This window comes from Bombina bombina, chromosome 1 (genome assembly GCF_027579735.1).
Source record: "Bombina bombina isolate aBomBom1 chromosome 1, aBomBom1.pri, whole genome shotgun sequence".
Classification (NCBI taxonomy): domain Eukaryota; kingdom Metazoa; phylum Chordata; class Amphibia; order Anura; family Bombinatoridae; genus Bombina; species Bombina bombina.
The window spans coordinates 1,216,751,934-1,216,763,942 of record NC_069499.1 but is presented as its reverse complement, the minus strand read 5'-3'; the positions used below and the strand labels follow the sequence as shown (position 1 = coordinate 1,216,763,942).

Genomic DNA, 12,009 nt, shown 5'->3' with positions numbered 1-12,009 from the left:
TAGATAGGCAAGTATAATCTTTTTCTGTAGGGTTTCGTAGCCTCCATAAGTCCACCAGTCCTAAGTCCTCCCTAAGCCTCCTAGTGATTTTTGCTTCAGTTTTTTGTCTGCGAGATGTGGTACGTGGGGTCGGGAGGGCTGGGGGTTCTACAAATCTGTCAATCGGTACTAGTTGTGTCATGTTAAAGTCCCCCCCATGATAATTGGAAGCCCGCTCCTCTTTGCTAGCTTACGTTTTAGCTGGTGCCAGAACTGGGGTGAAAGTGCATTTGGGCCATAGACGTTACAAAGAAGGTACGTCTTGGTTGCTATACACAGGTCAGTAAGTATGTAGCGGCCTTTGGTGTCTAGGTATGTGTCATTGAAAGTTAAACTAAGTCCCTTCCTGACCAAAATAGCCACCCCTCTCTTCCTACCCTCCGTGGGTGTATTTATGACCTGTCCCACCCATCTAATCTTGAGTTTAGCATGCTCTATCTGGGTCAATCGAGTCTCTTGTAAAAGAGCTATATCAGTATGTATTGAGTTTAAGAAATGTAATATTTTGCTGCGTTTAGCGGGAGAGGTGATACCTCCAACATTCCATGAAACTATGTTACACCGTAATGCCATAAAATAGGTGAGGAAAGATAAATTTGCCTGGCCATGTTTTGGTTTCCTAAAAAGAGGACTATTGGTTTGGAAACATGTATTGTTTGTTCTGAATAATGGGGGGTCAATTTAGCAATATTCATAGTAGCCTGTGCCAAGGTGCGGTACTCACAGTTAGGAGCAGGAGGAAGGGGCCCAAGGATCAGTCTACATAGCCGCCAATTCTCAGGCTGTCGCTGGGGTAGAGGTTCCCTGGAGTGGAGGCGTAGTTGCTGCTGAGGGTATAAAAACACTGGTATTAGTAGAGCATATAGTAACATCTTCAAAAGCCCCCCACACAAACAGGACGTTCCAATGGTGCCCATCGGCATAATGTTCCTATGGGAGTGGTACACTTGTAGTAAGTATGTTTTGAGGCACTTAGTTGTAACGGTGTAGAGATATATGGCCATCATGTGCAACCAGGTATTTAGTGGTATATGCGGTGATGGGGGTAGTCTGGGACATAAAGGTTTGAGCGTGTGTGTCAAGATAGTCGGGTAACTGCTGTTGTTCCCTGGTGGGTATGAGTTGCTTAAGGGGTAGCCCATGAAGGTGGAGAATAGTTAAGGTAAGAAGTAGCAGATGTGTTCGGTCAGGTGAGTCCAACCCCAAATGCCTATGGGAATGTGCCCCACCCTCCTCAGTGCCCTGAGTAACCTCCCGGTAATGCGGATATAGAAAAAGTCGTGCATCTATTGTCGCTATAGTCAGGCATGCGGAAAAGTGGAGCACCTCAACGTCAAGGGAATACAGGCAGAGAGGGGATAGTATTGCGTGGTATGTGACCCTAGCGGTCAAGTTAAGATCTAGAAGGACCTGTACAGATGTAATGGACAATATATGTGTGCTTAGCTGTATCAATGTGTGTCCACTATTGCAGGTGCACAGAGGGAAGTCTTTTCCTGGCGTAGATGCCATTGAGCGAAAAGACAAGTGTGGTCCTTTCCCTGAACCCAAAACAATAACATATATTTGTAAAGACAGCAAAATACAGAGAACAGTAATTCCTGCCGTACCACAGAGTGACACAGCACAACATTCAATATAATAGGCTGCAACAATAAAGGGCAAAAGAAAAAACTTTCCATTACTTATAACTTTGGTCACCCAACACAAAAGACTAAAGATGACAAGAGTCCTCTTCCGCTCCATTGCTAGGTGGGATAAACAGTAGGTCAGGGACCAGTGGAGCCGGTCAGCTTTCAAGGGGTCTGTATCCATGGTTTCTCCAGGACAGACAAGTTCCCCATATCTCCGTCTCTCCATGAGGAGACCAAAGAGGAAGGGGGAAAAGGAAAGAAAGCATAATGTTCAAATCTCTGTCGTCAGCGTGGTGCATCTTGGCTATCTTTGTCTAGATATAGTTGTAGTTCCTGTGGAGTACGAAAATATTTAGGCCCAGCAGGTGTCTGCAACCTCAGCCTTGCCGGGTATAGCAACATGGCTTGTTTTCCTTCTTTATGCAAGCGGGAGCAGAGTGGAGCAAAGTCTCTGCGCAACTTAGTTACCTCAGCAGAAAAGTCCTGGAAAATTAGTAACCATTTCCCTTCAAAAACTAGATCCCCAGAGTGGGCTCGGTATGCTCTCAGCAGGGCAAGTTTTTCTTGGTAATTAAGGCATTTGAAAATTATTTGCCTCGGATGGGAGTTGAGGGTCTCCAGGCCTTTATCAGGGCCTAGACGGTGCGCCCGTTCAACATCTAGGGGCAGGTGGTCTGCATTCATCTTTAGCAGTTTAGGGAGAGTTAAAGCAGTGAATTCCAATAGCTCTTTGTTCTTTATTGTTTCCGGGACCCCCACCACCCTAAGGTTGTTTCTTCGGCTGCGATTTTCAAGGTCATCAACCTTCTCTTGAAGTGCCTGGTTTTGGCGTTGAAGTTGTCTTACTGCAGTAAAAGTGGACGTCTGTCTGTCTTCCACATCCGATATGCGTTGTTCAGCATGAGTGAGTCTGGTGGAAAATTGGTGTACTTCACTAGTGAGAGTATCAACCCCCGCCTAGAGGGATTCCATTTTAGGTAGGAAGAATGATTTAAGTTCTTGAAGTAGGGCAGCCGAATCTGTGGTGATCCCTTGAGAGGACCTAGGGGAAGGTGGGGGCTCCATGGGTTGATCTGTTGCCTGTTTTTTCTTTTCCGAGTACTTGCCCCTAGAGGCCATTTTCCCTGTCGACGATTGAGGAACAGGTGTAAAGTATTGATCAAGCTTCATACAAAATCTTCACTAGTCGCTTGCAGTGTTGTTTGTAATTTTTTGTTGCGACAGTGAGTGTCCCCCAGACTGCAGAGTAGGACTTAAAGTGGCGTTACAGCTATTTGTGTCGCCTGGATGACAGTGTCTGTGGGCAGAAGAGTAGAGCCAGTTATCTAAAGATGTAAGACTTCAAGTGTGCAGGACCTCTTGTTTTCCCTTTTTTTCCTGCTTTTGTTCCCTGCCTTTTCCTCTGAGAGTGCGCAGTTAATAAATCAGTGTCTTAATTGAATAGTAAAGATGAGCCAGATGTTGTAACCCTTAGTGTCCCTTAGGTGGCAGTGTAGGACAAGGTTTCAAGAGTTGTAAGACCAGCACCGAACACATAAAGTTTTCACTATGCAGCGTGCATTCCTTTTCTTTCTAGAGATATTTCAATAAATGCATGTCCAATTTAAACAAGAAGGGCTTTTGCACTTTGTATATAAGAGGCTTTGCTGGAACTTCGCTCCCTAGTGCAAGCAACATGCAAGGCTTCAAATGAAAGTGATAACAGTCAGTCTCTGTGTGTGTTTGACCGGAGTTAATTAATAAGCTTCAGTTGCCCAGGTTTTATGGTGCGGGTCTCTCTGGTTTGTATTATGAAGAGGGGGGGGGGGGGGGGGGGGGAGAGAAAGGCCACTTGAAAGGGTCCTCTATGTAGTGGCTGTCTGGCGTTGCAATTCGTTAGTAAGCCTTTTAAACAGCTTCCCCTCTTTTGTCAGATATTAACTGGGGAGCCTGCCGCTCAAAACAGTTCAAAACAGACCCTTTGCGATGTAGGAGCCCTTCACACTTCTTAGTCCGTTGGGGTTTAGGTGTACAGTCACCTCCAACAAGGTCGATGCGTGTGGGGAACGTGCTGGCAGCAAATATAGGCTTTTTTAGGAGCTTAGTATGCGGAGCTCTGTGTGTGTGCTGCCAGTCCGTTGCTCCGCCCACCGGAAGTCGCCCGTTATTCTTGTGTTTTTATTTTTGATTATAATCAGAGGCAAGCAGTTCAGTAGGTTGCTGATCACCCCATTAGACTTTTCACAGCACTTCCATGGGGCTGCCCGCACGCGTGGTATATTGCTGGAAGCCTTCAAACTAAACACTTCATTTGAACACAGTATTCTTAGTGAAATGAGATACTTCACAGTGGCAATATATTCTTTATGAATTATGTTTGAATTGAGGTTTAGATGAAAATCTCTTCACTCCACTAGAATGCCCTTAAATGTCCACTGCCAGCCCCTTGCAACGTTTCTGATATGCTTCTCATTCCCTAAAGGTAAGACTGGAACTTCAACATTAAAACAATTGAAAACACTAAAATACAAACAACAAACAGCATGTTATAGAGATAGGAACACTGTGTCTGAGACAATCTAGTCTACATAACTTCACCTGCACAAGTCAAAAAAGTAGAAAGTATGTCGGAACATCTACAAAAGCCATGCAGATTCCCCCCTGTGAACACCAAGTTGATACTTTTGTTTTGTTACAAGTAAAAATAAATAACTAGAATTTAATTTGTAATAATCTGTTTATAGATACTGAGACAAAGATCGATATTCGACTTACCTTTTTGTTGATGCTTGATACTCTCTTTTGTTAAGGAAAGTGGTTTAAATGAATCTGTCCCTTCTTAGTTTACTTCAAACCTTTTTCCGTCATAATCTTGATGCAAACTTTATATTCAGTGATCTCATTTGAAATACACGTTTTCTTTTTTTTCTCTACAGCCCCCTCTTTCTCATTCGTCAGCCATCACTTTGTGCACTGTCACTCTTTAGACTTCTCTTAGGTACCTTTTTTGAAAGCTATCTAGATCTATGTATCATCTTTCTCTTTCTTTTTAAATGGACATTAAAATGTTTTTTTTTTGTTGAAATGTAAAATAAATAAATGCAAAATATTTGTAAGCAATACTTTATTTGTAAGCAATGCTTTAAAAACCATTTAGAACTGTAATTTTTGCAAAATTTGCATTGCTTTGCTGTTCAAGGACACACTGATAGCATACTCCCCAAATTTCCTGGAGGATTTCCAGGACAGAAACGTGAGGGGGCTGGTGGGATGTGAGTTATAACCCACTGGTGTTTTTATGAACAGAGCTAATGCAGGAGGGGCGTGGCATGTCATGTGCAGACCCAGGCAGTCCCTAGAAACCAAGAGAGGGACAATGGGCAGACCTCCAATCACATTCCTACAGTATCTGTGACAGTTGGAACATATGTTAGGAGATATGTGATTGAAAAACTCTTGATTGTTTATCTCCTCTGTTTTGACAAATAAGGTTATAAATTAGCTCCTGCACATATCAAGTAATCAGTGTGCAGTGTGTAGGAGTGTTTCACTTCAGCCTCTTAGGAGCAGGAGTCGAAAGAAGAATTGTAAATTTTAAATTACAGGAAAAGAAATAAAATCAAATAATAAAAGTGCATTGTAATTTTGTTTCCATTCAGCATAATTAAACCTTTTAGAATTAGTTGCATTTTGAGTTTGATTATGAGAGGCCAAAAAGCAAAATAACATAATTTATATAAGAACTTACCTGATAAATTCATTTCTTTCATATTGGCAAGAGTCCATGAGCTAGTGACGTATGGGATATACAATCCTACCAGGAGGGGCAAAGTTTCCCAAACCTCAAAATGCCTATAAATACACCCCTCACCACACCCACAATTCAGTTTAACGAATAGCCAAGCAGTGGGGTGATAAAGAAAGGAGTAAAAAGCATCAACAAAGGAAATTTGGAAATAATTGTGCTTTATACAAAAAATCATAACCACCATAAAAAGGGTGGACCTCATGGACTTTTGCCACTATGAAAGAAATGAATTTATCAGGTAAGTTCTTACATAAATTATGTTTTCTTTCATGTAATTGGCAAGAGTCCATTAGCTAGTGACGTATGGGATAGCAATACCCAAGATGTGGATCTCCACTCAAGAGTCACTAGAGAGGGAGGGAATAAAATAAAAACAGCAATTTTCCGCTGAATAAATTAATCCACAACCCAAAAAATAAGTTTATTTTCATAATTGAAAGAAAAAAACTTAAATCAAAAGCAGAAGAATCAAACTGAAACAGCTGCCTGAAGAACTTTTCTACCAAAAACTGCTTCAGAAGAAGCAAATACATAAGAATTGTAGAATTTAGTAAATGTATGCAAAGAGGACCAAGTTGCCGCTTTGCAAATCTGATCAACTGAAGCTTCATTCTTAAAAGCCCACAAAGTGGAGACTGATCTAGTAGAATGAGCTGTAATTCTCTGAGGCGGGGCCTGACCCGACTCCAAATAAGCTTGATTAATCAAAAGTTTCAACCAAGAAGCCAAGGAAATAGCAGAAGCCTTCTGACCTTTCCTAGGACCAGAAAATAAAACAAATAGACTGGAAGTCTTCCTGAAATCTTTAGTAGCTTCCACATAATATTTCAAAGCTCTTACCACATCCAAAGAATGTAAGGATCTTTCCAAAGAATTCTTAGGATTAGGACACAAGGAAGGGGCAACAATTTCTCTACTAATGTGGTTAGAATTCACAACCTTAGGTAAAAATTGAAAAGAAGTCCGCAAAACTGCCTTATCCTGATGAAAAATCAGAAAAGGAGACTCACAAGAAAGAGCAGATAGCTCAGAAACTCTTCTAGCAGAAGAGATGGCCAAAAGGAACAACACTTTCCAAGAAAGTAGTTTAATGTCCAAAGAATGCATAGGTTCAAATGGAGAAGCCTGTAAGGCTTTCAGAACCAAATTAAGACTCCAAGGAGGAGAAATTGATTTAATAACAGGCTTAATACGAACTAAAGCCTGTACAAAACAGTGTATATCAGGAAGTATAGCAATCTTTCTGTGAAATAAAACAGAAAGAGCGGAGATTTGTCCTTCCAAGGAACTTGCAGACAAACCCTTATCCAAACCATCCTGAAGAAACTGTAAAATTCTAGGAATTCTTAAAAAATGCCAGGAGAATTTATGTAAGAACACCATGAAATGTAAGTCTTCCAAACTCTATAATAAATCTTTCTAGAGACAGATTTACGAGCTTGTAACATAGTATTAATCACTGAGTCAGAGAAACCTCTATGACTTAGTACTAAGCGTTCAATTTCCATACCTTCAAATTTAATGATTTGAGATCCTGATGGAAAAACGGACCTTGAGATAGTAGGTCTGGCCGTAACGGAAGTGGCCAAGGCGGGCAACTGGACATCCGAAACCAGATCCGCATACCAAAACCTGTGTGGCCATGCTGGAGCCACCAGCAGCACAAATGATTGTTCCATGATGATTTTGGAGATCACTCTTGGAAGGAGAACTAGAGGCTGGAAAATGTAAGCAGGATGGTAACACCAAGGAAGTGTCAGCGCATCCACTGCTTCCGCCTGTACATCCCTGGACCTGGACAGGTATCTGGGAAGTTTCTTGTTTAGATGAGAGGCCATGAGATCTATCTCTGGAAGACCCCATACTTGAACAATCTGAGAAAATACATCTGGATGGAGAGACCACTCCCCTGGATGTAAAGTCTGGCGGCTGAGATAATCCGCCTCCCAATTGTCTACACCTGGGATATGTACCGCAGAGATTAGACAGGAGCTGGATTCTGCCCAAGCAAGTATCCGAGATACTTCTTTCATAGCTTGGGGACTGTGAGTCCCACCCTGATGATTGACATATGCCACTGTTGTGATATTGTCTGTCTGAAAACAAATGAACGGTTCTCTCTTTAACAGAGGCCAAAACTGAAGAGTTCTGAGAATTGCACGGAGTTCTAAAACATTTATTGGTAATCTCGCCTCTTGAGATTTCCAAACCCCTTGTGCTGTCAGAGATCCCCAAACAGCTCCCAAACCTGAAAGACTCGCATCTGTTGTGATCACAGTCCAGGTTGGCCGTACAAAAGAAGCTCCTTGAACTAAACGATGGTGATCTATCCACCATGTCAGAGAGTGTCGTACATTGGGATTTAAGGATATTAATTGTGATATCTTTGTATAATCCCTGCACCATTGGTTCAGCATACAAAGCTGTAGAGGTCTCATGTGAAATCAATCAAAGGGGGTCGCGTCCGATGCTGCAGTCATGAGACCTAAAACTTCCATGCACATAGCCACTGAAGGAAATGACTGAGACTGAAGGTGCCGGCAGTCTGCAACCAATTTTAAATGTCTCTTGTCTGTTAGAGACAGAGTCCTGGACACTGAATCTATCTGGAAGCCTAAAAAGGTGACCCTTGTCTGAGGAATCAAGAAACTCTTTTGGTAAATTGATCCTCCAACCATGTTTCCGAAGAAACAACATTAGTTCTGCAGTACGTAAAGACTGCGCTAGTACCAAGATATCGTCCAAATAAGGAAACACCGCAATACCCTGTTCTCTGATTACAGAGAGTAGGGCACCCAGAACCTTTGAGAAGATTCTTGGAGCTGTTGCTAGGCCAAATGGAAGAGCAACAAATTGGTAATGCTTGTCTAGAAAAGAGAATCTCAGAAACTGATAATGTTCTGGATGAATCGGAATATGAAGGTATGCATCCTGCAAGTCTATTGTGGACATACAATGTCCTTGCTGAACAAAAGGCAGAATAGTCCTTATAGTCACCATCTTGAAAGTTGGTACTCTTACATAACGATTCAAAATTTTCAGATCCAGAACTGGTCTGAATAAATTTTCCTTTTTTGGGACAATGAATAGATTTGAATAAAACCCCAAACCTTGTTCCTGAAGAGAAACTAGCATGATTACCCCTGAAGACTCCAGGTCTGAAACACACTTCGGGAAAGCCTGGACTGGATTTTCTGGGATACGTGAGAGAAAAAATCTTCTCACAGGAGGTGTTACTCTGAATCCTATTCGATACCCTTGAGAGACAATGCTCTGAATCCATTGATTTTGGACAGATTTTATCCAAATATCCTTGAAAAGCTGAGCTGGAATGAGGGCCGCACCTTCATGCGGACTTAGGGGCTGACTTTGGTTTCCTAAATGGCTTGGATTTATTCCAATTTGAGGAAGGCTTCCAATTGGAAGCAGATTCTTTGGGGGAGGATTGAGTTTTTGTTCCTTATTCTGATGAAAGGAACGCAAACGGTTAGAAGCCTTAGATTTACCCTTAGGTTTTTTATCCTGAGGCAGAAAAACTCCCTTTCCCCCATTGACAGTTGAAATAATAGAATCCAACTGAGAACCAAATAAATTATTACCTTGGAAAGAAAGAGATAGTAATCTAGATTTAGATGTCATATCAGCATTCCAAGATTTAAGCCACAAAGCTCTTCTAGCTAATATAGCTAAAGACATGGATCTAACATCAATTTTGATAATATCAAAAATGGCATCACAAATAAAATGATTAGCATATTGCAGTAAGCGAATGATGCTAGATAAGTCAGAATCCAATTCCTGTTGTGCTAAATTTTCCAACCAGAAAGTTGATGCAGCCACAACATCAACCAAAGAAATTGCAGGTCTAAGAAGATGACCTGAATATAAATAGGCCTTCCTTAGATAAGATTCAAGCTTCCTATCTAAAGGATCCTTAAAGGAAGTACTATCTTCCATAGGAATAGTGGTACATTTAGCAAGAGTAGAAATACTTTTTTCCAAAAGTAAATAGGTTTTGCTGGTAACGGATACAATTTTTTAAACCTTGAAGAAGGAATAAAATAAGTACCTGGCTTATTCCATTCCTTAGAAATAGCCTCAGGAATAGGAAAAACCCCTGGAGAAACCACAGGAGGTTTAAAAACAGCATTTAAACGTTTATTAGACTGAACATCAAGAGGACTGGTTACCTCAATATCCAAAGTAATTAACACTTCTTTTAATAAAGAACACATATACTATATTTTAAATAAATAAGTAAATTTGTCAGTGTCAATGTCTGAGGAAGGATCTTCTGTATCAGATAGATCCTCATCAGAAGAGGAAAAATTATTATGTTGTTGGTCATTTGAAATTTCATCAACTAAATGAGAAGTTTTAAAAGACCTTTTACGTTTATTAGAAGGTGGAAATGCAGACAAAGCCTTCAAGATAGAATCAGAAACAAATTCTTTAAAATTTACAGGTATATCATGCACATTAGAAGTTGAAGGAACTGGCAATGTACTATTACTGATGGATACACTATCTGCATGTAAAAGTTTATCATGACGACTATTACAAATGACATTCGGCAAAATAATTTCAACAATTTTACAACAAATGCCTAATGCCGCCCGCAATTTGCAAGAAGTAGTCAATTGAAAAAAGACTAAACCCCAGGTAAGAAAAAAAATTCTTTAAAAGATGTTTATATTTCCCAAATATGAAACTGACAGTCTGCAGAAGGAAATACATGAACCTGACTCAAGGCAAATATAAGTACAATACATATATTTAGAACTTTATATAAATGCATAAAGTGCCAAACCATAGCTGAGGTGTCTTAAGAAATAAAAACATACTTACCCAAAGACACCGATCCACATATAGCAGATAGCCAAACCAGTACTGAAACAGTTATCAGTAGAGGTAATGGTAAATTGAGAGTATATTGTCGAACTGAAAAGGGAGGTAGGAGATGAATCTCTACGACCGATAACAGAGAACCTATGAAATAGACCCCCGTTAGGGAAATCATCGTATTCAATAGGTGATACTCCCTTCACGTCCCTCTGACATTCGCTGTACTCTGAGAGGAATCGGGCTTCAACAATGCTGAGAAGCGCATATCAACGTAGAAATCTTAGCACAAACTTACTTCACCACCTCCATAGGAGGCAAAGTTTGTAAAACTGAATTGTGGGTGTGGTGAGGGGTGTATTTATAGGCATTTTGAGGTTTGGGAAACTTTGCCTCTCCTGGTAGGATTGTATATCCCATACGTCACTAGCTCATGGACTCTTGCCAATTACATGAAAGAAATGTAACTTAGGTTTTCAAAATGCTGCAGATTGTCTAAACCAGCTTTTTGATTCATAGCAATTTAGGATACAGAGTTTGCTTTTCAGGCTCTAGGGAGCATGGGACAAAGCACAATTTTTTTTATATAAAAGCAAGAGGTGTTTAATATAGTTTTTTTGTAATAATCTTATATCTACTCAACTCTTAAAGGGACCTGAAAACAACACAAAGTGCTTTCAAAAGAAAGGTTGGCTTAGCTGAGAATGGCAGCACATACAGACACCCATGCCATCTCAGAGCATATATGGTCCAGCTTGCCTATTAATGCAGGTAGTGCACGACCAACACATTTCCAATAATATAAAACAAGGGCTATGCTGGTATGTGACATTGTGGAATAGACACCACAAAAAAAAAGACACAAAAGAGGAACATTGCTATAATACATAACATTTATTAATTATAGTCATCTGAAAAAAAACAAACAAACAAAAAAATCATTACAAGTCAGAAAAATTATGATTTTATATTTTTAAAACAACTTAAATTGTATTCTGACCTGAATCCAGAATAAGTTAATTAAAGGCCACTAATGGAAACGTAAATACAGTTTGGTAAAATCACTTATATGGATTGCTAAAGACCTACTTAATAATTATATATTCCATAGGCACGGAGTAATGTGGCTGACAAACCAGGTGCCATATTGTGACATTTTTAACACAGTAGAATGACAACAGTTTTGATAATAGTTATTGTAGGTTGAGATATTTAAAAGCATTTCTATGTACAAATGGTAAATGTTATGAATAATTAAATGCATTGTTACCTTTTTCATTACAGGGCTGAAATGGATGAAGTAAATTTAGAAACAGCTTTAGAAAATGTAATACCTCAACTGGCGGAATTTTTTAGCCAGGATGTAGACTGGCTTTTTAAAAAGATCCACTCATTCCTACCAGACTTGAATTTTGGGCACATCCTTGAGATAACAGACAACAAAGCTAAGGTCTCTACACTTCTCCAGGAGTTAAGAAACTCCCATAAAGAGGCCTGGAGCCAACTTGTGCAATGTATCTGTATGGAAGCGGGACTTCCCATAGAACTGGAAATACAATTACTCAGTGTAACAGGAGAAGGTAAGTTTGTGAATAACAATCTCATGATGTTTTTAGAATTATATGCACAATATATTTGTCTTCAAAGGTGCTTGGTAACGTTTGCAATTTATTGGTAATAAAAACTGTCCTTGAGTGATATCTGTTG

General features: G+C 40.1%; 1 protein-coding gene across 1 annotated transcript in view; it reads left to right on the top strand.

Moving 5' to 3' along the window:
• LOC128664100 (protein NLRC5) overlaps positions 1-12,009 on the top strand; it is a 429,645-nt gene that overhangs the window by 50,134 nt on the left and 367,502 nt on the right. Inside the window, exon 3 of the mRNA XM_053718792.1 lies at positions 11,587-11,882. Coding sequence (XP_053574767.1) covers positions 11,594-11,882 — 289 coding nt within the window. The 5' untranslated portion in view covers positions 11,587-11,593. The remainder of the gene's footprint in view (positions 1-11,586; positions 11,883-12,009) is intronic.